General features: G+C 45.2%; 1 protein-coding gene and 1 long non-coding RNA gene across 37 annotated transcripts in view; one reads left to right on the plus strand and one right to left on the minus strand.

Annotated features, from left to right (window-relative positions):
* LOC148001712 (uncharacterized) overlaps positions 1-10018 on the minus strand; it is a 31252-nt gene extending 21234 nt beyond the window's left edge. Inside the window, exons 1-2 of one of the 2 annotated variants that reach the window (XR_015636051.1) lie at positions 9821-10018; positions 9612-9708 (exon numbers count right to left, since the gene is read on the minus strand). This is a non-coding gene — a long non-coding RNA (uncharacterized LOC148001712). Of the gene's footprint in view, positions 1-9611; positions 9709-9820 lie in introns of those variants that run through there. The other variant, XR_015636052.1, reaches the window with a different exon arrangement.
* A 3681-nt stretch (positions 10019-13699) lies between these two features.
* The window catches only part of Cryzl2 (crystallin zeta like 2), a 42486-nt gene continuing 29273 nt past the window's right edge, over positions 13700-26912 (plus strand). For 5 of the 35 annotated variants that reach the window (XR_015635116.1, XR_015635117.1, XR_015635115.1 and 2 more), the window contains exons 1-3: positions 15966-16019; positions 22267-22375; positions 25438-25534. Coding sequence is in view for 14 of the 35 variants with exons in the window: in XM_087580210.1 (XP_087436336.1) it covers positions 25448-25534 (87 nt within the window). In the remaining 21 variants the exon portion in view is untranslated. 35 annotated transcript variants of the gene reach the window in all.

The raw sequence follows: 26912 nt of genomic DNA on the forward strand, positions 1-26912 counted from the left end.
AGCCTAGATAACGGCTCTGGGGTACCTCCTCCCCTCCAACTATCCACATATAGGCTGGCTATGCCTAATCTGAACATTGAAAATCCAAAATATTCCAAAATCCAAAACTTTTTTTTGAGTATCAGCGAGATGCCACCATGGAAAATTCTAAACCTTAGAAACTTGTTTTACTTGCACAAAATAATTTTTTTAAATTACTTTTAAGCCAGTAAATACTAAATTACCATCTGGCCCTGAATATAAAAGGTTTATCTATGATAAAGGAATATTTTATGTTTAGCCCTATGTCCATCCTCACATATCAAATTGTATCTATGCAAATATTCCCAAACCAAATAGAAAAGGATGAATTATAAAACACTTGTGTTACCAAGAATTTTGGCAAAAAGATTACTTAATCCATGTTTCTGCAATATGATTTTATCTACTATGGAAACGGAGCATTCTCCTGATGAACAGGAATTTGGCTAAAGCTATATGCTAGGTGGTGGAGAGCTTGGCTCGACATACCTCTTGGAAGTTCTCTAACTTCCCACACACCCTACAACCATATTACATCTGTCTTCTCTCTTTAGAGCCCAAAGCAGGTGAATCTGCATAACTGGTCGAGGACTCTGTTTCTGGTATAGAATCACCTGGGTTAAAATCCGGGCCCAGGTAACCCAATCACAGAAAAACACACATGGTATGCACTCATTGATAAGTGGATATTAGCCCAAATGCTCTAATTACCCTAGATGCACAGAACACATGAAACTCAAGGAGGATGACCAAAATGTGAATGCTTCACTCCTTCTTTAAAAGGGGAACAAGAATACCCTTGGGAGGGAATAGGGAGCCAAAGTTTAGAACAGAGGCAGAAGGAACACCCATTCAGAGCCTGCCCCACATGTGGCCCATACATATACAGCCACCCAATTAGACAAGATGGATGAAGCAAAGAAGTGCAGACCGACAGGAACCGGATGTAGATCGCTCCTGAGAGACACAGCCAGAATACAGCAAATACAGAGGCGAATGTCAGCAGCAAACCACTGAACTGAGAATGGGACCCCCATTGAAGGAATCAGAGAAAGAACTGGAAGAGCTTGAAGGGGCTCGAGACCCCTTATGAACAACAATGCCAAGCAACCAGAGCTTCCAGGGACTAAGCCACTACCTAAAGACTATACATGGACTGACCCTGGACTCTGACCTCATAGGTAGCAATGAATATCCTAGTAAGAGCACCAGTGGAAGGGGAAGTCCTTGGTCCTGCTAAGACTGAACCCCCAGTGAACGTGATTGTTGGGGGGAGGGCGATAATGGGGGGAGGGTTGGGAGGGAAAGCCCATATGGAAGGGGAGGGGGAGGAGGATGTTGGCCTGGAAATCGGGAAAGGGAATAACAATCGAAATGTAAATAAGAAATACCCAAGTTAATAAAGATGGAAGAAAAAATAATAAACAAGAGTTGCTAACATTAAAAAAAGAATAATAATAATAATAAAAATCTGGGCTCAGCAACATCCCTGGTGTGCCACCTTAGAAAAGTTGCTGACTTGTGCCTCAGTTTTCTTACCTTCCAAACAGATTGTAAGGATGCTTTCTTACCCGCATGTCATGAGGCTGGAGTGAGAGAAGCTATGTTAAACACATAAACTAGAATGTAGCAAGTACTCCATGCATTCTGCTTGATACAACTTTTAAAGGCAGGTATAGCCCAGTAGCTACTCACTCCATAGCTGTGAAATGACCTCAGAAATAAATCGTTGCTTCTGAAAGTAACCACAAAATTATTAACATTAGCCTATATGCAAGTATGACATAAATTACGTTAAGCACCTTGAAGAAACATTCCACGTTGGGGGCCAGTGTGGGAAGTCTATCTCAGTGGTAAAAGGTAAGCTTGGTGTACATGAAGCCCTGGGTTCAACCCCCAGAACCACAAGAGGAAGGAAAAAGTAAAAAGGAAGGAAAATGGAAAGGCAACAGGGAAAGAAGGAAGGAAGGAAGGAAGGAGAGAGAGAAAAAAAGAAAGAAAGAGAGAGAGAAAGAAAGAAAGAAAGAAAGAAAGAACGAACGAAAGACAAACAGAGAGAGAGCAGGAGCGATTACAAAGTTAGTCACTGGTCACAAGGAGCTCTTGGAAATGAGGTCATTTGATTTCTACCCAAGGACTCTGGGAATTATCCTCCCTGTACGAAGGAGGTCTGAAGCAAACAGGGCACCTCAAGGTTCCTGAAGGCATCATGACTGAGTCTGAGGTAATGTCTTCTTGACATAAAGATGACTATTAAAGTCATGTAAACATTAAAGCGACAGTGCCAACCTGTTTTCCAATTTTTTTTTTTGAAGACCATTGGGCCCTCCCTGAATCCCAGCGTGACAAGCACCTGACATCTCCCCCACCTTGCCCAACCAAGGGCCGGGTTCCAAAGGTGCTTTCTATTTCTAGAGTGTCACGGAAGCCAGACCTTGGTTCAAAACTTGGACAGATTGTGTAATTTAAAAGTTAAAGTTTTCATAATGAAACCATGCCACCAGGTGCTCCCTATGTGTGGTGGTGGTGGTGGTGGTGGTGGTGGTGGTGGTGGTGGTGGTGGTGTGTGTGTGTGTGTGTGTGTGTGTTGGGGGAAGTAGAATAAAGTTGCTTAACAAGTGTGGATATGTTTCTAAGGGCACCGTCTAGGGGGAACTGGGATGACTTGAGGCAAGTTTTAGAGTAGGAGGGAAAGCTGGACTGGGTGTATTTATATCGCCAACCTGGCAAATATATAAATATGCATGTAAATAAATACTACTGAATATTCGCCTGCTACTGAATATTCGCCTCTGGCTCCTGCCTATTGTAGGGATAGACAGTCACAGATACAGTATTTCTAGCCTCATAAAGAAAAGCTGGCACTCTGGGAAATCACCCGGCAGACTGAACTATAAATACATTATTAATCAGAGCAGTTTGTTCTTCATTGTTCCCCCTTTCCCAATATCCCAAAACAACCTCAGGAGAGAGGAAAAAAAAAAAAATCCCACACCACCACTAGCCGTTTAATGAGTATCCAAGCAAAGACCCATATATTTCAAAACGACAATAATAAAAAAATACTCCAAGTCTTGTGCCTTAAGTTACTTCCTTAGGTCAACTAAATCCGAGTAGATCCCACAGGCAGATGGTCTCTGTGTGGGTGACATTGAGCAAGGCTAAGGAAGATAAGGTCAGGGGCTTAATCCATAAATAACTAGACACCTCTGCTCTTTGTAATAACACGATCTCTACTCATGGGACAGCTGCCTTGCAAGAGTTGTGGTCTAGAGACTGTGGGGCAGGCAAAAAAAATGGGAACTGAGTACCAGCCTGTCTATTGTCGTTAATAAGGAACAAAGTATTAGTCAATGTCACAGCCTCCTGGAAATGAGAAAGGGACAATGCTTCAATTTGTCTTCTCCTTCCAATGGATGTGAACGTCGTCGTCATCGTCATGATCATAGTTGTTGTTGTTGTTGTTTAGATCAAACAGATGCTTGATTTTGAAAGGACAAGCACTCTAAATACTCCCCCAAATAAATTTCCTCCGACAGATGCTCCACCTGCTGAAGAGACTATTATCGTCGGATGGAGAAGCGGGCACCCTGTTCCCTCTGCAGAAGTGCCTCTATTGGCCAAGTTGGCTGCTGTTTTACAAGTCAAAAGCTGGCCTTTCAACTGCCAGCCTGCAGCTCCCACGTGAGACTGGAAAATTGAGCTGCTCTCTCTCCCTGCAGTGACCCACTGAGTAATAAAGGTTTGCCCAGTTGCTTTGTTTCTTTCTCTTTTCTTGTTTTTTTTTTTTTTTTTTTTTTTTTTTTTTAAAAACCAGAACTCAGCTGACAGTCTTGATGACGGTGATGGGGAGGGTAAGGGTGAGTTAATACCCACCTCCGGCTCCCCGGGGAACCACGCCGCTGACAGGCTTGGTCCTGTCAGCAGGTGTGAGTCAGAAGCACAGGCAAGAGGGTAAGAAGGTGCCATTTTGTCGTCAATGTTTCCACCACCGCACAGAAATAAATAGCTGGAGAAAATGATCCAGGATAAAAGAGCGATCCAGTCAGGAGGCACACTGAATAGCGAGCCCCTATTGAATGTGGCTTCATTATGCAATCTCTCTTTTCACCAGGGGATTCCAACCCCTGGTGGAACCAATTGTGACGAGCAAGTGCTGACAGCCCTGGGAACCAGCCTTGCTGGCCTTTGATTGCCGCTCAGAAACCCAGTCCCATCTCCAGACTTGCTTGCTGAATGTAAGAACGAATGAGATTGGCTTCTTTGAGTCTCAGTTTTCAAATCTGGAAACTGGGATCTTTAGAGGAAGTCTCTTAGATTAGCTTCAGTTAGAACATTATAACCCCTTTGAAGTATGGCTAGCAATGTCCTTAGAGATGATTATCTTTCTGTTACTGGTTTTGTTTTTTGAGATAGGGTCTCACTGTGTAGTGCTGGCTGGCCCGGAACTTGCTGGGTAGAGGAGGCTCGCCTCTGGCATACAGTGGTCCTCTTATTTCTTCCTCCAGTGGGTCAGCATTACAAATGTACACCACTATACTCGGCTCTCTGGAGACGCTCACTCCGTCTTTCCATTTTGTTTCCAATGAAACGTTTTTTTTCCCCATTCTTTTCCCATCGCTGCTGGAAGTATGGTGATCGGCTTGATGTTCAGATAGGTCAAACTACATGATGCCAAAACTACCTTAATTTACTAGTCAAATTACTGTCCTGTAACCAGTATATTAATTTCCCACAAGAGGAGATTGAAAATTAACCTCGTACATATTGGATATTAGCCCTCTATTGGATGTAGGATTGGTAAAGATCTTTCCCCAATCTGTTGGCTGCCGTTTTGTGCTAATGACAGTGTCCTTTGCCTTTCAGAAGCTGCAGTTTTATGAGGTCCCATTTGTCAATTCTTATCTTGGAGTGTAAGCCATTGGTGTTTTGTTCAGGAAACTTTCTCCAGTATCCATGTGTTCAAGGCTCTTCCCCACTTTTTCTTCTATTTGAGTGTATCTGGTTTATGTGGAGGTCCTTGATCCACTTGGACTTGAGCTTTGTACAGGGTGATAAGAATGGATCAATTTACGTCCTTCTACATGCTGACCTCCAGTTGAACCAGCACCATTTGTTGAAAACGCTATCTTTTTTTCCGGTGGATGGTTTTAGCTCCTTTGTCAAAGATCAAGTGACCATAGGTGTGTGGGTTCATTTCTGGGTCTTCAATTCTATTCCATTGATCTACCCGCCTGTCTCTGTAGCAATACCACACAGTTTTTATCACTATTGCTCTGTAATACTGCTTGAGGTCAGGGATGGTGATTCCCCCAGAAGTTCTTTTATTGTTGAGAATAGTTTTCGACATCCTGGGTTCATTTGTTTGTTTTTGTTATTCCAAATGAATTTGCAAATTGCTCTTTCTAACTCTATGAAGAATTGAGTTGGAATTTTGATGGGGATTGAAATGTAAATAAAGAAAATACCGAGAGAAAGAGAGAGAGAGAGAGAGAGAGAGAGAGAGAGAGAGAGAGAGAGAGAAAGAAAGAGAAAGTTAACCTCACAGCTTCCCAGCTGCTGCTGCTGCTGCTTCTTCTTCTTCTTCTTCTTCTTCTTCTTCTTCTTCTTCTTCTTCTTCTTCTCCTCTCCCTCTCTCTCTCTCTCTCTCTCTCTCTCTGTGTGTGTGTGTGTGTGTGTGTGTGCGCACACGCATGATCATGCATGTTTTAATTGCTTTGGCCTTAACTTGTAATAAGCTAAACAATTCACTTAGAATATATTTTCGAAGGAGGACCCACAGCTATAGTTCATCATAGAGTGGAGAATTGTCTCTAAATCCTCTCATGTGTTTCATTAGGAAGTGCAGAATGTCCCTTTTTAAAAGATTTGTTTATTTTATGTATGTGATTACACCGTCACTCTTTTCAGACACACCAGAAGAGGGCATCGGATCCCATTACATATGGTTGTGAGCCACCATGTGGTTGCTGGGAATTGAACTCAGGACTTCTTCTTTTTTTTCTTTTTTCTTTTTTTCGGAGCTGGGGACCGAACCCAGGGCCTTGCTCTACCACTGAGCCAAATCCCCAACCCGAACTCAGGACTTCTGGAAGAGCAGTCGGGGCTCTTAACCACTGAGCCACCTCTCCAGCTGGAAGTCCAGAATTTTAAGCACATAAACTCTCAGCATTTTTGTTAACAACTCAGTGGTTCACTATTTAATAGGCACAGTAAATGTATATTGTTGGACCTCACTCCAGGCCTATTGTGCAGAGTCTCTGAGGTCACTGGTGTGGATACCCCTTATGACAATCATGTGCACACTGGATGAGAACCACAGATAAAGTTACTCCTATTAGATTGATGCAAACTGACCTGGCATAGCCTTCCCTGTCTCGGTTGATGCTTTTTCCTTCTTCCCAGTTGCATGCCCGGAGTCGTGGCCTTGGCCTGAACTTGACTCTTATTCTCACACTCCATATCTAATCTATCCTCGATCTGGTAGGCTCTGCTTTCAAAATCTACCCAGGGAAGGGGTGGGGATGGGGGATTGTTTACACTAAGGATTCATCCATCTCTGATGCTGATTTTTTCCTCACAGGGTATTTTCTTCACAGCAGTCAGGATGATTCTGTTAAAACATGAATCAGATAGTTTCATGCCTGGGCTTCAAAACCCCCAGCAGCTCCCTCATCAAAGACGACATCCTTATAATGCTAACCTGGACTCTGCTGACCTAGAACGTTCCCCTCTTCCTTTCTCCTCTTGTCTCTCACTACTGCATTCACAGAGGTCCCCTTGTCGGAATAGTCTCATCTCGGGCGGGTCCTTGGCAGCGCCTCCTTTTTTTTGTTTTTTTCTGTTTTCTTTCTTTCTTTCTTCCTTTCTTTAAGTTTTTCTCCATGGGGAACCACAAACAAACTCTATCACTCTCACATCTCTGTTCAATTGCATCATAACTCTCCCAGGTGGCCTTACTTTAATCTACTCCCCAACTCCAGGCCCTTATCACTACGTAATATACTTTATAATCTCCTTATTGGACATTGTTTATTATTCATTTTCCCTGGCCACAGGCACCATATGGTCTGTATTTGTCTTGATCAATTTTACATACCAGGGGTCCAGAGTACTGCCGGGCATATAGTCCATGCCCAGCACATATTTGTAGCATTTGCTAAACGAATGAAGCTTCTTGATTCTAGAGAGCACAAACCAGGGGAGTGGTACTCCTCAAATGAATGAATGTTGCCTCATCAAACTTTGGTCTTGGGGCTGGAGAGATGGCTCAGTGGTTAAGAGCAGTGACTGCTCTTCCAGAGGTCTTGAGTTCAATTCCCAGAAACCACATGGTGGCTCACAACCATATGTAATGGGCATGTCTGAAGTCAGCGACAGTGTACTCACATGAAATAAATAAAAAATCTTTACAAAAAAAAAAAAAAACCGAAACTTTGGTCTTAGTTGGGTTTGCCACTGTGGGGACCATCCTAGATTATATAATTTAAGACTTGTATGATGCTATCTTTGATAATACCACGTTCCCATTTTATTAATTTTTGTTGTTATTTTAGTTCATGTGTGTGAGCCTTTGCCCGCATGTATGCCTGTGTACCACATGCATTCCTGGTACCTTTGGAGGTCAGAAGAGGGAATCTGACCTCCTGGCACTTGGGTTACAGATGGTTGAGAGCTTGCCGCATGAGTGCTGGGAATTGAACTCAGTTCTTCTGGGAGAGCAGCCAGTGTTCCTAGCTGCTGAGCCATTTCTACAGCTCCAACCACTTACGTTTTTAAAGATCAATAACCAAGAACTGTTTAACCACTGTCAACCAATTGCTAAACGTTGCTAGAAATTTTACTTCTGCAACATGTCTGTATGCAATTGGTTGGGAAATGGGTGAAACAGAAGAAGGCAACCGGTCCCATGACCTCCAAAATACTCCGGGTCAATAGGAGTCAAAAGCCCAAGTATTAGAGGGTCTTTCTCTGAAATGGTTTGTAATTGCAACCCGGCTCGTCTCAGAACACAAGCTAAAGGAAGAAAGGGAGAGCGTGGCTTCACGAGTCTATTTTTACCTTACTGGGCTTTATCAAAATCTCCCCCTGAAGTGGCTGGCCCAGCAGGGCCAAGAGATCAAGAACGTTTCAATAGCACACAGCAGCCACTCTTCCCTGTGTAAAAACACAGGTCCCTGGAAGCCCTCCACTTCCCGCCTCTCAGGACAATGCTTTTAATTAGCTGCACCAGATTTTGACGAGAACAAAAGCTCCCCACCCCTCACAGGAAAAGCTTCTACAGGAGATATCTCACTGGGGAAGCGCCAAGCACACAACAGGGAGAGGAGAACATACAGGCTGTTCTGAGCTCTGCAAAGAGACACAAACTGGATTCTCTAGGGAGTCTCAGAGGTTAGGCCAGTGCATTTTCATTCCATGTGACCACATTCCACCCCCCAAACAGCCCCCCCACCCCCGTGGGGGGCAATGTCTGAGGGCTTCACCTTCCTCCTCCCTCTCTTTGGAACTGTTGCGGTAAAGAACCTGGGGGTGGTAAAAGAAGCTTGAATAATCTTCAGAATCGAGCATCTGGGAAGCAGGGGGAGAAACTGGGAGTTTATTTCAGGTGACAGACGTAGAGCAGGCCCCTATTTTTTTTTTTCCCGAGACTAATAATATTTCTGGAATGGAGAGGTTTGAATCATAACGTCTCTTCATATTGCTGTGTGGGAAGTTTCAGTTATGAGCCCAACAATCAGAGAGACGGTGGTTCTTTTAAGACTCGACGGAGCACTGTGCAAAAGGAATCTGGAAGTATGCTGGGGTGGGAAGGGGTGGGTGTACACCAAAAAGGGAGATACGGGGGTGGGGGTAGGGATGGCTTCACCAGAGCCTGTGTTGGGGAATAAGGAAGATGGTTTGAGAAGCCTTCTTTCCACCCTTTTGTTTATCCATTGAATGCCTTTTGAAAAACAGGGGAAAATATCTTGTGCAAGTGCCTTTTCCTGAGTAGGCTCACTGTCAGAAAAGGAAAGTCCACGCACTCCAGTGGTTTATTTTTGTGACCAGAGGCTCCAGGCCCTGCACACAGCACAGACTCTTCCTTGCTCCGAAGGAAAGAAAACTGGGCGTGAGCCTCCTGTCCCAGGGGCTTATTCTCCATTTTTGGGAGATAAGAATAGAGTGTAGGCTACCGTGGGATAGACGTGGGGTGGAGTCCATTAAATATGGCGGTGGTGGGTGCTTTCTTATATCAGTCTTTAGGCAAACAAGTCTGGAATTAGACTTTAATTAAATAAGGCTTAAGCAGCTGTGCCACAAGGCGCTCCTGCTGGCCATTAAAGTTTACTGTTATCACCTGCCTCTTGGCAACCTGTAAACCAGAACAGGAGGCTTGATTAGGGGTTTTTAACTATGCAGGAGATAAGGCCTCTCTGTACATTTTGCATATGTTCTCAGCAGGGACCCAAAAAGATTCTGTGTTTTCTTCTCTGTCTTGCATGAATGATGAAAAACAAACAAACAAACAAACAAACAAACAAAAAAACAGGTTTGGGACTTGGCATCCCCCTGCCTCCCTCTGTCCAGGGACCTCCCTTAGTGATTACCTGCTTCGAGGAACACTGGGACTAAAGGACAGGCAGTGCAGCAAGTGTGGCAGTCACATTTCTAGGTTCTTCTTGCTTCCTTTCCAGTGAAGATGACCTTAAAATAGAACTCTGTTTTGTAAGAGTTTCAGGAAAAATTGGTGAATCGGACAGAGGAAGGAAACTGGAAAGGTCCAGTTAAAGGGAAAGGCAGATTCCTTCAGACTTACTTTACTAATGTTCCACGGTAGCATTGACCCTGCATCAGCGGGCCCTACTAATAGGGGGACCTGATTACCACCACTACGCCTGAGCCTTTAGTAACTCCTCAGAGCCCTAGGGTTATTACTGAACATCCCCATTAGAGCAGGTGTCTTAAATGCTGGGCTCTGCATCTTGGGCTCCCTCTCGCTCATTTAACCCGAGTCACTGCTTTTCTTTCAGTTCCTTAAATAGGCCTTGCTTCCTCTCTCCACTGACCTTCAACCATGCCAGTTCTCTCTCTCTCTCTCTCTCTCTCTCTCTCTGCTTCTAACTCCTGGATTGAATGCTCCCACTGGAGGAGTCTACCTCCAGGAAGCCTTCCTTCTTTCTTCACCTGTACCCTGGGTTAGGCTTCTCTCCTATGCACATCCACAGACCCTACCTTGCCTGTCACTCAGTCTGCTGCTTCGTAATTGCGCATTCGTAAATAGCTGAGGCCAGTATGAAGGTCTTTGTCTTGTCTGCCGTTGTATTCCCAGTGCTTGGCACCCAGTAGTGCTGTGCAAGCTTGTATTGAATACATGGATGCTGTGCCAATATGAAAGTTGATGGCTGATGATATTTAAAGTACCTGCTGAGGCACCAGGAAAGGGCCCTGAGTTAGACACTAGGCTGCCCAGATCTCTTTGGCTCACTTTGTTCCGAGGCCCCTTTTTACCCTCCCCTCCCCACAATAATTTACAAACATCTTAGCCTATAATGATCCCCTTCCATTTGGCCTGGGGCTCCTTGATGAACATAGACAAGCATCTGTCTATATCTAACTTACTACTTTATTCTATTAATTTGAAAACTGCTACTAATTTTGGTTTTTAAAGAGGTTTCTTTATAGTTTTGCCTTATCTTTGAACCTTTTGGGAATAGGAAGAATGTCTTCGATTCTTTCAATATCTAATGTTCGAGGGCACACGATCTGTACACCTTTAAGGATTTATTTTTCTCTGGGAATCAGATTTCTTATAGTGACACTGTGAAATGCATGCAGGATATATTCGGTGATGTGGCAACGAGACAAGTTTCTGAAAGGAAACCGGTTCCAGGATGGGCTGGCAAGCTACTTACTGCCCAGAACAACGTGGGCGCCGCAGCTTTGTCAGTAGGCAAGAGAGGATTGCTGAGAAAAGGCTGTTCCAGGCTGCCCTCTAGTGACCCGAGACTCCGCTAGGCCAGAAGGCCTTGAACTTCAGCAGGAAGTGGAATCTCAGGGGAGTTTGCCTAAACTATAAATGCCAACCAATAGGATGCCACACCAGTTGGAAGATCAACTCTTTTCTTCATCAGCACCTTCAGGGATCTGCTGTCCTTGATCGCACTGCAAAGGGCTTATGTAGTTGATCTGAGAACATTCACGCTCATTCTGATGTCCCTGGGCATGGATCATTCATTCCTCAGTGCCTGTGTATGAAGGGGTGTGTGTGTGTGTGTGTGTGTGGGTGTGTGTGTGTGTGTGTGTAGAGAGAGAGAGACAGAGAGAGAGAGAGAGAGAGAGAGAGAGGAGAGAGAAGATGGGGAGAGTCAGAGAGAGTGAGCATCTCTGGCATAGACACAAAACTATTCTTCACCAGCCTTATAAAGGGGTGGAATGGGGCTCTGGATCGTTCAGCAAACATTTTGGGAAGGATTGTATCACCCTCTCTTGATGTTTATACCCAGTCTAGTGAATCAGTAATGAGGGGCAGCCTCAGCCCCTCTCCTTGTTTTATACCCCATGATACATATCCTCATGGCCAACATTGTGTCAGGCTGTGCAAATATATCATACCCTGAATTCTCTAGAGGCACTGGGAGTAGAGCATTCTTTGTACCATCCAAGCTGAGGTGGGGGCGCACTGGACAGTCGGTTCAAGCATAGGCAACAGCTAGGATTCTCTTTCATGCATCTGTGTTTGGATTCTGCTAAGTAAACTCACTGGCAAGGCAAACCAAAGCAAAAGCCACATCCATCTCTCTCTTATGAAAAGGAGCCATTCATACTCAGAAGCCCAACAGAGGATGCTCGTAGCAACAAAGCAGTTGTCTCTCTGGCTCTCAATACGTTTCTCCCTCTGGACAATTGTAACTGAAGGCTGTCGCCCTACTTAGGGACTGTCAGTACATTAAAATGTTTGCGGAGTCCTGCAACTCGATCAAGTACTCTGATGTGCAGCCTGGCACTCGCCTAAATCATTGATGCGCTCGTTCATGTGCCGGTGGCGCTTCACCGAGGCGGTGTAACGGTGAGCCACTTTTAGTGGGTTTGGATACAACACTGGAGCTGCACGCTGCTGCGCTGGGCCCTGGAAATGGGAAGGAGGACTGGGTAAGACTTAGTGCCATCTCTCAGGGGTCAGAGCCCAGAGGGCACTTTATCTTTGATGCAATATAATGCGTGCCCTACAGGAAATACGAGCTCAGGGCTAGGATAGCACAAGACAATCATCCTCTCTGTTCTCAGGAACAAGTTGAACGGAGCAAAGCTATCACAGATGCCTCCGATATTCTAATAATTGATGACCATTAGTATTTTCGTAGGGATTGGTTAACGTCACACCATTTGCTTTCATGTTTGCTAGGTCAGGTCTCTCTTCTTACATAGACTCCCTCCCTTACAGTCCCTGGAAAACAAGCCACTGGCTGGGAAGGTGCCATCCGATTTCAGCCTGCTAATCGGCTTTTCCGAAAACTTTAAGCATAGACTCACAGAGCCCTTAATGAGAAAGCTCATTAAAAAGCCATCTAAAATGGTGAGACAAATTACATGCACAACGCAGCCCACTCTTTTCCTCTTGGTTTCCTTTGCTCCCTCCCAGACTGTGGCGTTAAAAGGACAAGGTGAAGTAAGCCATCGGGTGGAAAAAAAAGACCCTGCCACTCCAAACAAGCCATCTCTACCTCGATGCTTTGATGACATTTTTCTTGCATCGCTGCAGCGCTAAAATGTTACCCAAACAGCAGGAAACCCATGTCTGTGTAATGATGGCCTTGGTAAAGCCTTTGATTGTGTGTACTTGGGTGGAACTTGAGCTTGTAATTTGGCAAGTGCACACATTGTCTGCGACGGAACCTCGCTCTAGAAAGCTTGTTTATCCCAGGGAAATCAAAGTTTCCTTTTCCTTGCAGGGTAGGGGGCATCTCTGGGAATGTTACTTCAGGAGGGTAGTAGACAGTATATCTTCATGGCTAATCCTGTGAACTGTCTTCTTAAATCATTCCCTAACACGTTCATCTGTGAGGAAACCTAAGGCTAACTGGGAGTTTCATGAGCTAATCTAGGCTTCCTGTCTCCTGGCTCGAAAGGAAGTGATGGCGGTGCTGTCCATTGGGAGGAAGAGATGGGAGGTGGGTCTTTCTCTCTTTTCTTTTTTGTTTTCTTTCCTTTTCCTCTCTTATCCTGGGGAGTGTGGAAGGAAGGCTACACAAATACTAAACCTTCCACGTCTGGTAAATGAGCCACGCGTTTGTGGAAAAGGAAACCCTCCGCGATATCGTGCCCCTTGACTTACAAGTGTTTTAGTGAATTTAGAATAAAATTCTTGTAGCCTTGTTGTGTTTGGTGCTGAGGCTGATAGTCAGAGAAAACCAAATTAGCTACACCCTCCAATTGCTTGACTCTGGAGAATTTGCCAAACACCTCTAAGTTTAGCATCTGCCATGTCCCAGGCACAGAGCCAGGCACTCAGAAGGCAGAACCTGAGAAGTCAGCACCTCTATGCTGAAGTTCTTCATGCTTCATTCAGAGCGAAGAGACCTTAGAACGTCATAAAACCAGATGCTAAGTGCTTTATGGACTCCACCTAGCGGGTCACATGAGAGCAGGGGGCCAGGCTAGAGTGTGTCTTTAAGGTTGAGGAGGAGGGTGAGAAGTCACAGGTGGCGAGACCAAGTTAGGAAGCAGGGCCTGGAATCAGAAGCTGCAATAGGATTTTGAGGAACAAGAATTCCCTTAAGGAAAGGGAGAGACAGACGACAGGCAGGTGTGCAGATGTGGTTAAAAGCATTGAGGTGGCAGAGGAGACTCAGAAAACAGGACGGGAACAGGATGAGGAGAACAAGCAGAGGACTGGCTTCAGAAACTGTAACAAGCCAGCCCTGATAGAGATTGACAAGTGTCTGAGACTGGGACAACAGGTCACTGGGGACAGTGGCACTTGGGCTTGGTGCACAATGGGATGGGTGGATGGAAGGGAAGCTAATAAACTTATCTGAAAAGTTTAGTGGACTCAGCTGTGAGGGGCTGACTGATTCGTACGGCGGGATAAGGAATGAGGTAAGAACCCCCCCACTCCTCGAGCTCCCTCCGCCTCCTCGTGTATGACTTAATTATGTAGGTAGTCATATGCCACGTGGAAGGAGGCAGTGGAGAGGGAAGAGTTAACTTGCAAGGGCAAGGTGGGATTAATGGGGTTAATTCCTACCCCACAGAATCTGAGGATTATGTGAGGTTCCTGTCGTGAGGCCTTTCTTAAAGATAGTCATACCTGTGAAGTATGATTATCCTGCTGTTGAAATAACAGGCCCTCTGCGCCCTCACAAGGCATGTGAGCTGGCTTATCGCTCAGCAGCCGAGATAGGCAATTCGCAGCCTGGCTAGCCTGTGTGTGTGTGTGTGTGTGTGTGTGTGTGTGTGTGTGTGTGTGTGTGTGTGTGTGTGTGTGTGCTGTTTTCCATTTCCTCCAGCCACCACTTCAGGCCCTGGAGCCCACGAACCGCTTTAGCCCTCCTTGACATTTCTTCCTGCCAAACAACACAACTCACCCGTTCCCCTGGGTCACAACAGGATGCCGGAGCTTGATAAGCAAGAAGCGATTAAGGGGGAGGGCAGGAGGCTCCCCGTTGTTGTTAGGAAGTGGGATTAACATCTAGACCTCCTGGGAACTCTGCTTTCCCGGTTTATTAACTCTTTTTTTAAATCACGGAACTGGAGAGCCTCGAGGGCCACGGAGTGGGCTGTCCTCGGGTGAGCCACCCGCCCATCTCTATTTAGGAACTGTAAGTCCCACCGGGGCAGGGTTTTGTCTGTTTTGCTCCGTGTTGCATTCCCAGGACCTAGCGTCTGTCTGGCACATGGCGGTATTTAATAAATACGTGTTAAGCGAATCAATTCATCCGTTTATGTTTCCATTGATTTGAAAGAAAAGGCGGGTGTGCTATAGGCCGTGAAGATTTTTTGTAGAGAGTGATAAAGAGCAATCAACATGATTTTAGAAAGCTCCGTGTCAGGCATCTGGCATACGTGGTATCTGTGATCCCAGTCATTTTATAAATGGGGAGACTGAGATCCAGGAAGAAGTCATTTGGTTGAGAACGTGGGGCTGGAAAGTGACTGAGCTGGAGCTCTTCACGGCTTGACTCTAAAGCTTCCGCTCTTTTTTTTTTTTTTTTTTTTTTTTTTTTTTTTCCAGAGCTGGGGACCGAACCAAGGGCCTTGCGCTTGCTAGGCAAGCGCTCTACCACTGAGCTATATCCCCAACCCCGCTTCCGCTCTTTCTGTCTCAACCCCATCTTTCCCTGTTCGTTGGCTCAAACCAGAACTGGACCACCTTGAACTTACCATACTCTCCTGTGTGCCATACTTTACCTAGGACAATGCTGGCTGTGCCTTCTGGCTGGTTAACACAGTTAAAAAAAAGTCTATGAGGCAGGGGTGGGCTAATCTTCCTTTGTGATCCCACAACCCTCATTGTACCCCTCTATCACAGAACAAAGCGCAAAGGATGGGCTGTGCTCCACTTCGTTAGGTGGAGAGACTTTTTTTTTTTTTTTGAGGCAGGGTTTCTCTGTCTCGGAACTCAATCTGTAGACTCGGCTGGCCTTGAACTCACACCAGCTAGATGGTGAGATTCTTAAGGGTAGAGAGTGTGTCTTCTTAGTGACAACTCCTTGTTGAACATCCCTGTTTATTTGCTTACCTGAGTTAATCCTCACAACCTCTATCTAAGGAACCATACTTAAGCCTGCTTTTACCTATGAGGAAGTGGAAGTTTTGAGAATTTAAACAATTTCCCCAAGATTACAATGAGGAAGTAGCTAAACCAGGAACCAAATGCAGGTGTGAGAAATTCCAAAGCCCAAACTCCTTTCCCGTCACTGCGCTATTCTTGGAATTATCTGTGTTGCTCACAGCTCGGCAGTGCAGATAAAGCAATGCACGCCAACCCGAGCACAGAGACTGGAGAACTAATGGAGGTTTGTACAAAGGTTTTTCTTTGTGTGGGGGGGTGGGCGTTGGGAGGAGAGGATTTCTCCCCCCCGACCCCCGGGGGAAGGTGGGAACTAAAAAGTTTACATAATATTTCTAGGATGTTTGGGGATTTGTTCCCCAGTTCCACAATGATGGTTTAAGGTGGGAAATAGCTGTTTTCGTCAAATACTGGGGTTCGGTTTTAGTGCCATACCTGGGTCACCCCTGCTTCTGAGTGGTTCCATCTAGATGCCAAGAACTTAGCCCAAAGGCCTGCTGGTACCCGCTGAAGTAACAACTTGTAACCGGGCAACCCAGTCAGAACATTGTTTCCTTAATCACATTGTGCATCCCTGGGTGTGTGTGAACACTGCTTTACATAGTCACAGTTTTAAGTCTTTCACAGTACACTTTTGAATGAAACCAGTGCGTTTTCAAGCTCATGGCTATTGGAACAGGAAAGTATCTCCTAATTATATGCTAGCATTTTTTTTTTTTTCCTGCTCTTCTCCTTTAACTGCAGGCGTCCCTGGAGGCTGCTTTCACTATATCCTTTTCTTTGGGGGAATTATTCTCTTTTCTGGGCCTGAGAGACTGTAAAATTCCTATAAAACCAAGCTTAAAACTCCCAGCGAAGCCTGGGTTTACAATGCATTGTATAATACCTTCTTTGTCTACTCCAAAGGGCATTTGGGGGGAAGCGCAGTGGGTGGCTGGAGACTGTTAGGGGGTCTCTGGCAGCAGGCAATTAGGACGATGCTGAACTGCTCCATTTCCTAGATGTGTGGCCTTGGGCAAGTTCCTTAACCCTCTTCAGCCTATATTCCGGATCCATAAAAGAGTGGGAAAAAATAGTATGCTACTATTCTGATATACAGAACCGCCGTGAGGGCTAATGAAACCGTGCAAAAGCTCGTAGAAACTGCTCTGCTCAGAGAAACCAACAATTGCTCATTCTAATGCTAATCATCATGACTCTCACTATTGATAATGAAGCTGTTTGGGTGACAGTGCTTTAAAACTTATGAAGCACCATGAGGAAGTGAAGTAAGGATGATGGTGATGATGGTGGCGGTGGCGGCAGTGGTGATGATGTAGATGATGATACGTGGAGAAATGAGATTCACCTAGCATGATAGAAAGAGTAGCAGACAGGAAATCTGATCTTAATGCTGTTCCTACCACAACCCAGCAATGTGACTTTGAGCTAGATCCCTACCTACTCTGTTTCTTACAAAGGTGGCAGTTTGATGCCCCCTTTTTGTTGTCATTCTATTTGGAGAGACTGCCTGGTTATATATCCCTGGCTATCCGGGTTAGCCTTGAACTCCTGCCTGTGCCTCCCAAGTACTGGGATTGATGATAAGATTGCCCAGAATTCCATCTCAGATCAGAAACCCTGATTCTGTGGGTGTCGGAGAAATAACTTGCATAGCCAAACTTAGATTACTCCTGGGATGGAGAAGTAGTTACCGGCCACTACACGGATCAACGGCTAAAGCATCTCTGGAGCAGAAGATAAAAGCTAACTCTACTGCAGTGATAGGTAGTGATGTTCAGGGGGGATTGCTGAGGAGGCAAACCCTTCCTACACATCTTGGGGATTTTGGAGGATGTCACACAATGACAACTGATAACTACAGTAACTGATCTACATGAAGACCAAATTATGCCCAGTAGCCACAAACTCAGGTAAGAAAGCATGTGCAAGAGCCCTTAAAATGGGGCCAGAAGGATGATGGTTCAGCAGTTAAGAGCACTTACTGCTCGTCCAGAAGTCCATTCACAGCCACCACAGGGTTCACGACTGCCTGGAACTCCAGTTCTAGGGCATCTGACTCCTTCTTCTGGTCTCCGTGGTTTCCTGCACATGAACTTATGAATGAACACACACATGCGCGCGCGCACACACACACACACACACACACACACACACACACACACAAAACAGATGGGTAGGTAGGTAGATAGATAGATGGATAGGTAGATAGATAGGTAGGTAGATAGATGGATAGATGGATAGGTGGATAAATGGATATATAGATAGATGAATAGATAGGTAAATAGATAGATAAATAGATAGATGGATACATAGATGGATAGGTAGATAGATGAATAGATGATAGATAGATAGATAGATAGATAGATGGATACATAGATAGATGGATAGGTAGATAGATGGATCAATGGATAGACGTATGATAGATAAACCTTTGGGATTTGTGGCTTCAGTTGCGTAGGGCCAGCAGCTCTCCTATACAGCTGGTAGAGCTCCTTGCTCCCCACCGCCTTGCATTCACTGAGTACTTGCTATGTGCTAGACACGGAGGTAAATTTGGAGGCAACAGCAACAGCCGTTCCTCTTAAGCCGTGTTATTGGATAGTGCATTTTTACTCTGGAGGATTCTTGTACATTCCCAGCCTCGTCCTAGGCTGAGCTTATACTGTTTTCACTCTTCTGTGAAAACAGAGAGGTTTGTGTATCAGGCTTTGGCTTGCTTCTTCACCCCCCAGCCCTCCAGCAGCTTCTGGATGTTAAATATTATCTCTCTATGTGGTTTGCACCAGAAGGAAGACTCATCTGTTACTCTTTTACTTCCCTAATGAGCCTCAAGCTGGTTCAAGCTGGTTTAGAGGGCAGTGATCGATCTCCTGCCTCCTTTAGAGAGGACTGATTGTTCAGATTTAGCTGCTTGATGTTAATCTCCTGCAGGACTTACCTTTTATTCTTCTTGTTTCTTCTTGCCACCTCACTCCCAAATAAAACTAAATAACCAGGGCAACAAGAAACAATAGCCGTAGACAGCAAGGTGTGGTGGCAATGCCTGATGGCCAGGCTAGCTGTTTTTCTTGCTACTATGGTAACTATTAAACACCCTGTCACATCTTTTGACTGCTCTCTGTAAATGTCAAACTTACTTTACATATAAGTGCTCAAACCACCTCAGTTACCTAAAATATTTTCAACACTTTTCATGATTCTCTCTCTTTTTAAAAAGGATTTATTTATTTTATTTATTTGAGTACACTGTAGCTAGCTGTCTTCAGACACACCAGAAGAGGGCATCAGATCCCATTACAGATGGTCGTGAGCCACCATGTGGTTGCTGGGAATTGAACTCAGGTCTTCTGGAAGAGCAGTCCATGTTCTTAACTGCTCTTAACTGCTGAGCCATCTCTCCAGCTTTCAAGATTCTTCTTAAATAGATTTTTACTATTTTTTCTTTTTCAGATTTTTTTTTTATAAATGTTAAATGCAGTATTGAAAGATTTCCTTCTTTACACTCCTTGATCTTCATATTCTCTGAGAATGGCAGAATATTGTGAAAGCAATAATAGCACATTTTTCTGCGGCCAGAGAGGCATCTTGGTGAGTAAGAATGCTTGCTGTACAAGCAGGAGGACCAGGGTTCAATCCCAACACCCTCCTCAAAAGCTAGAAGTGGTCGTGTGCATGACTCCATCCCCAGAACTGTGTGTGTGTTTGGGGCAGGGGTGTTGAAGACAGGAGAATTCCTGGGGCTTGCTTAATGCCAGCCTCGCTCCAGGTCCAGTGAGAGACCCTATCCTGAAGGAAAAAGGCAGAGAATGGAGAGCAGCACAACCAACAGCCTCCTGTGGTCTCTGTGTGAGTATAGACATGTTCGCCCTTATACATAAATGAACTTATACCACACATACATTGCTGGCCCATATGCTTGCACATGAAAAACTTTCCATAACAGCACTTAATTACAAATAAAAGATTTAATACCTAGAATTATTTCCAATTATCTGGAAGATTAATACTAGATAACTGAGTTCTCATTCAATAATTTATTAGATACATTATCTATTAAATACTGAAAAGTGTCATGCATTATACAGATTCTGAAAATGAAACAAGATTAAGAAATGGTTGCTAGGCCTGGTGGTGGATACCTTTACTCCCAACACTCTGGAGGTACCAATTGGAGCTCTTCTAAGTTCGAGGCCAGCCTGGTCTACATAGCAATAACAATTAATACTCAGAACAATCTTCACTAAGTACTTCATAAAGTAGAGATTTATTGTTGTTGACTTTCCTGGCAACCAGGAACCCCCTCCCGCACCCCCGTGCTATGGCTCGAACTCAGGGCCTCACAGGCTAGGCTGGTGCTCTACTCTGGAGTTACACTACAGGCCTAAGAATGACCATTTGGTGGCGACATGGGTTTCTCCACTATTCCTGTCTTTCCTTTTTTTCACATGGCCGAGGATCGAACCCAGGGCCTCTAGTTTACTAGGTGAGCACCATAGCACAGAGCTACATCTCCAGGTCCTGAGTTCCTCTTACATGCTTGGTGTATATGCAGTTTACAAAGGGCTTTCATGCCTGTCTCATCGGAAGCAGGGGTCTTTAAAAATCACCCCGCATTGTAGACATTGCTTCCCTTCAGTTGTGTGTATGTGGAGCTAAAAATTCCCAGCGGGTGTTATTATGAAGACAGTGCCTACTGCACACCTGAGGGGGTCATTTGCTCTTGGGTTCCTCAGCCGTCAAAGCCTCCTAGGTCATGAACTCAGAAATGCATCCTTACTTCATGTTTGCTCTACAGTGTCCCTTCATTAGTGGCTGTTTGTCCCTCCTGCTCAATGCCTTCTCTTTATGGAAGAGTTAATCGAGGGTAAGAACCATTAGGGAGGTAGTCAAAGAGATGGTAGAACTGGATTTCAACCTGGGACCTGTACTCTGTGACCGGATGTCTTCTAAAGACACTATGCAGTTATTAAATGCTATTTATCCAATGATACAGCCTTCCATTCTTCCCAGCATAGCACGAGCCTCACATACATAGCTGGTGCACATTCACTGCTGTTTTAAATAGGTCAAATATATCTATGTGTGCTAACGTGTGTGTGTGTGTGTGTGTGTGTGTGTGTGCATGGTACATGTGTCATGAGGTCAGCATTTGGAGGTTAAGGGACAATTTTGGGGAATAGATTCTCTCTTTCTACTGTGTGGGTTCTGGAAATTGAATTTAGTTTGTCAGGCTTGGTAGCAAGCACCCTTACCTTCTCAGTCATCTTGCCAACTCCTGAGCAATTTTATATAATATGTCATATGGACAATAGACCTGTGCAACTAGGGATTATGTAGTCACTGGATCACATTTATTAAGTGTCAGCCCTAACGCAGGCAGGCCTGTGGAATATGAGAATCATCAAGTTTTGGCCTGACTTTTTTTCATTAACTAATATTTTAAGACAGGGTTTCTTTGTGTAGTCCTGGCCAGCCAGGAACTGGTTATATAGACCAGGCTGACCTTAACTTTATAGGGATTCACCTATTTTTTTTTTCCTTCTGAGTGATGGGATTAAAGGCATGTGTCATCATGTTAATTTATTTTTATTTTTATCAGAGACAGGGTCTACTATGTCGCTCTGGTTGACTCGAATGTTCAGTTTTCTTGCCTCTGTCTCCTGGGTCCTGGAATTACAGACGTGTGCCCAGCTGGCTTGTATTTAATTGGACATTCTCTTCGGATTTGCTTAGGATCAGTTAACACCAAACCATTAGTAACAGTTTAGTTTTTTTTTTTTAATCATAATTAATCCTGTGTGAGAAAATTAGTAGCAAGAAAACTGTAGCAAGATGTTCAAATGTAGACATCAAAGGATTCACCTATGCATTTAGGACTCCTTTCTTAGAGAGAACCTCAGACTTACTACTGAAATGTTGCCAAACAGATTTAACAGTCTTCCAGACACACCCTGTAGTCCCAGCGCTCATGAAACAGAGGCAGGAAGATCACATGTTCTAGGGCTAGCCTGGTCAACCCAGTGAGCTCTAGGTCAGTGAGAGCTACGTGGTGAGACACTGTCTCAGAAGACTCTGTCTTAATCTGGGGCAATCAAATCATTTTCCTCATGCTTCTCTTTTGCTTTCTAGAACCAAAGAAGGGCTCAAGGATTGTATATCCCGTGATCTAGCCCTAGAAGCAGGGTGGGGCTGACAGTCCCCAGCACAGACAGACTGAGCTCCGCCTGCCTGTCGGGTTAAGGGGTCAGAGCTGGAGCGTCCTCGGACGCCTTTCCGCTCTCCCCTGGGCTCTTCCTGCCACCCGCTGGCCACGCCCTTCGCCGACATCCGCTGGTCATGGCGGCGCGGCTGTGTGCGCGGTGCCTCCCTCCGGCGTGGCTCTGCAGGTGCAAGCCCGACTGTTCCCCAAGTTCTCCGGCACAGGCCCCGGGGTACGCCCGAGCAAACCTGCTCCCTTTTCTTTGTTGCAGGCAAGCCGGGCAGGGTCAAAGCCGGCACTACCGAGCTGCAGTCTGCACCGAGTTGAAGCAGCCCCTGACCATTCAAGAGGTGGCTCCTCGCCCTATCGGGCCACAGGAGGTAGGGTGACAAGCTTGACCCCGGGATGCCTCCTTGTATAGTTCAGAACCTCTGCCTTTCTTAGCCAAGCACTGCTTCCTGCTTCAATCAAGATCCTAGTTCCCAAGCCTAGGGCGAGACCCAGAGACTGGAGCGCACCCATTTTAGGCTGGAAGGTCAAGCCCTTTCAAGGTTCATGGAAAGGCCAGAAGCATTAAGGAAGCCCTCCCTCAAAACTCAAGTATGGGCCTCTTTAGAAAGCTCCAGAGACGTTGCCTTAGAAACAGCATCTGATTTACACACGACTTTGCATAACAATACAGATAAAAGGACCCTTATTCTTTGCTTAGCCCCCTTCAGTGTCAGTATCAAGTTATCTGCGCTTCCCTCTCCCTTAGGCCATTGCCCCATCCCACTCTATCTCTTGAGAATACATGCGGGGGGGGGGGGGGGGGGGGACACCTCTGGTGTCCTGCAGTAATTTGGGATGGGATTCTTTTGTGGCTTATGCCAGGAAATGTGAAAGTCAACTTGCCTTTTGCCTGTTGACTACTCTGGTGACAGTGTGTGACACGTGTAGTACAGACCGAGAATTTGAAACTGGGTGGAGTAGGCAAGAGTATCTTGATGTTAGGAATCGCTCATGAAATCGCTCATGAATGACAGACAGAGATGCAGCTACAGCCTAAAGGTCACCCGAATGGGGCCTGTGGTTAAAACAGATTTTTGGAAGAGCACCTGATCGCAGCCACTCAGGTTCTCCCATCTCGAGTCATTCATTTCTGGGAAATCGGTGCTGTTTTGAGGACACCAGGTCATCCAGGCTGGCCTTGAACTTACATCACATCAAGTCTCCAGAGTGCAAAAATGTCTCACCACTCTTGCCTAAGTTGGTTCTTAAACCAAGATGGGGTGACTTGAGGACAGTGGACATGCTATCCACCAGGCAATAACTACTCCAGGTTTTGGATGCTGAGGGCTCCAACGTTTTGCTTTTTGTATTGTAAGGGGTGAGCTCGTGCAAGCTGTATTTATGTTATTTTTATGGGCCTTTAAATCACCTGGAGTTTGGAATGGGCCCCAGCATGTGGCACATACTTAAAGAACTGAGAAATGAATGATTCTGATAGATTAGAAAATGGCTTCTCACCAACCTTCCACCGCTATACTAACCTTAAACAAGTAAAGAACATTGACTTGGTATTCCCACTGGCATCTTTTAGGATTCCACCCCTTGCTGGGATGTGTTCTCTGTTGAGCACCACAGTCATCTGGGCCTGTTCAGACAGATTGCCGAGCCTCGCCTTCCCATGTCTGATTCAGTATGGCCTGTGGCCTGAACGTTTGAATTTCTTACCTTTTTTTTTTTTTTAAAGACAAGAGTCTCGTTATGTATCCCCAGCTGGCTTGGAACTCACAGAAACCTGCTCTTCTCTGTCTTCTCAGTGTTGTCATGAAGGCGTATGCCTCCATACATGGGGAAGTTTGAGTTTCTAACCAAATCCCAGAGGATGCCAGTGATGGTCCAGGACCAACCAGCTTTTGAAACTCACTGGCTCCTTAAAATGTCTAGAGCAGTGGTTCTCAGCCTATGTGTTGTGACCCCTCTGGGGGGTTGAATGACCCTTTCACAGGGGTCCCATATCAGATTTCCTGCATATCAAGCATTTACATTATGATTCATAATAATAACAAATTACGATTATGAAGTAGCAATGAAAATAATTTTATGGTGGGGGAGGTCACCACAACATGAGGAACTGTATGAAAGGGTCGCAGCGTGAGGGGGGTTGGGAACCCTGCTCTAAGGAAACTACTGGCCCTGTGGTTGCAATTCTTCCTCAGTGATGGCTTTGCCAAGAGCACAGAAGACAGGGATCTAGGCTCTCTTCCTGGATCCCAGCTACTCAAGTTACAAGCATAGTTGCCCTTGCTTAGATAATGCCCCGACACCCTGCTTAGTGACTGACAGTCTGTTGTTCCCAGCGTGGAGCCAAGATCCTCAGTTCAGACCTACAAATCTCAGTGTAGTGTAGGGCTCTCACTCCTTGTCTGTCTCCTCTTCCTGCCCCAGGCTTGCTCGGTTTCCTTTTGTCCCTCATGCAGGGCATCTGCACCCACCTTTGCTTTTGTCCATGCCAAGCTCTCACCTCCTAGTTTGAGTCATTAACACCTGGCTTTTACGAGTACAAGGGTTACTTTCCTGGTTTTCTTGGCATTCCTCAAGAGCTCACATACCCTCATCATGTGCTTTCTCCTGTCTTTAAGACTTTATGTTGAAGGAATCTTAGAAAGGACTAGAAGAGCTCGAAGGGGCTCGAGACCCCGTATGAACAACAATGCCAACCAACCAGAGCTTCCAGGGACTAAGCCACTACCTAAAGACTATACATGGACTGACCCTGGACTCTGACCTCATAGGTAGCAATGAATATCCTAGTAAGAGCACCAGTGGAAGGGGAAGCCCTTGGTCCTGCTAAGACTGAACCCCCAGTGAACTAGACTATGGGGGGAGGGCGGCAATGGGGGAGGATGGGGAGGGGAACACCCATAGAGAAGGGGAGGGGTAGGGGTTAGGGAGATGTTGGCCTGGAAACTGGGAAAGGGAATAACAATTGAAATGTAAATAAGAAATACTCAATTTAATAAAGATGAAAAAAAAGATTAAAAAAAAAGACTTTATGTTGGGTTATAATTTAACACATATGAGGCAAGCATGGTGGTTCAGGTTTATAATTCTAAGAGACCGCAAGGGAAGATTTCAAGTTTGAAGCTAGCCTGGGCTACATAGTGAGTTTGAGGCCAGCCTGGGCTACATAGTGAGATTCTGATTCAACAACATATGGCTTTTTTTTTTTTAAAGCTTCATTATTATTTAGTTGGTGCCTTTTCTGTTGTACTTACAGGTCCATAAAGGTAGAAACTTAGTCCATTTCACCTTCTGATAATCTGACTCATGGTTCATTTTTCTGGCATATGGTTGTCATTCACTCAGTAGCCCTTTTAAAATGAATTATTGTAGAGTGAACATTGTCTCTAGGGTGTATACTTCTATGTTTTGTTGTGCTGTGTTTCTTATGTAGGTCAGAGTCGATGTTCATTTCTGTGGCATTAACTTTGCTGATAATTTGGTCTGTCGTGGTCAGTATCAGGAAAAGCCTCCTCTTCCCTTTACACCTGGTGAGTATGGGGGACCAAGGGACTACCTCAGGAAGAGAAGAATTCTGAGGTCTCCAGAGCCACGTGCATCTTCTCAGTCACTACTTCTCACTCTCTGCCAGGCTCGACCAGTGAGGTTTCCGTTATTTATGTCGTCATCATCGTTACAGTAACTACCTCATGACCTTCCCGTGCAGGCCTGTTTTGTCCCCAGTTTAGCATTGTACCATCCATAGATGATGCTCAGTGGTCTGGTTTGATTTTCTGTTGCTGGGATAAATAAACTACACTGACCTAAATCAACTTGAGAAAGAAAGGGTTTGTTTGACCCAAGCAGAAACTGTGGAGGACCGAGGCTTGCTCTTGGGCTTGTGTTCAGCTATCCTTCTACTGCCCAGGGCCCTGTGCCCGGAGATGGTGCCACTCCCAGTGGGCTGGACCCTTCTACATCAATGAGCAATCAAGAACACACCCCACAGACATGCCCACAGGCCAATCTGACCGAGGCAACCCCATAATTGACACTCCCTCAGATACTTCTGGGCTGTGTCACGTTGACAGCCAGTGCTAAGAGGACATTCACTAACTACTTTAAAATGAATAGATGGGCAACTGTTTACACAGTGTTGTGTTCTCCAGAATTCTTTTCTGTTAACCCTCGTCAGTCCTTTCCCTTCTCAGTGTTGCCTCAGTGTCAGCTTTTCTCCGAAGGATCTCAAACATGCTTGCAGCTACTATCTGTAGCCTCATCAGCACAGACCTTAAGAAGCTCAATGCAGAAGGTCCAAAGGGAAGAGGAGGAAGGAAAACATTTAGACATGTCTTAGCAGCCCACTGTCTGAATTTTATTGTGCTCTGTCTAGTTACTTTTGGACCATTTTTGGTTTCTCGAGGACAGGATTTCTCTGTGTAGTCCTGACTGTCCTAGAACTCACTCTGTAGACCAGGCTGACTTCAAACTCACAGAGATCCACCCACTTCTGCCTCCCAAGTGCTAGGATTAAAGGCATGAGCCATCCCCCAACCCCCAGCTACTTTTAGACCTTTAGTACCTGGATGAATGACTGATTTTTGTTGTTGAAGTTTATTTAAGGAGATTTAAGTAGAGCTTAGTGTGTTTATAGTACATGAATATTTTATAGGGATAAATATAAAGATTATAGTGATTGCGTGATTGCAACATAGCTGTCATGCTTGAGGTTTTTGGTTGTGTGTTAATACTAGGACCCAGTTCCCTTTGTTTGTGTTTGCTGAAAGAATAGACCAGCAGATGATGTCACAATTAAGTTATTCCCCTGGCAGAGCAAGTAGGAAATGTATAGCTATTATGGTCATAAATTTCAGAGGTGGATGAAGAAAGGGCAGATGATAGTAATGCATCCTGTTGAGCTGAGCACTG

Source organism: Rattus norvegicus, chromosome 13, assembly GCF_021556685.1.
Source record: "Rattus norvegicus strain SHRSP/BbbUtx chromosome 13, alternate assembly SHRSP_T2T, whole genome shotgun sequence".
Classification (NCBI taxonomy): domain Eukaryota; kingdom Metazoa; phylum Chordata; class Mammalia; order Rodentia; family Muridae; genus Rattus; species Rattus norvegicus.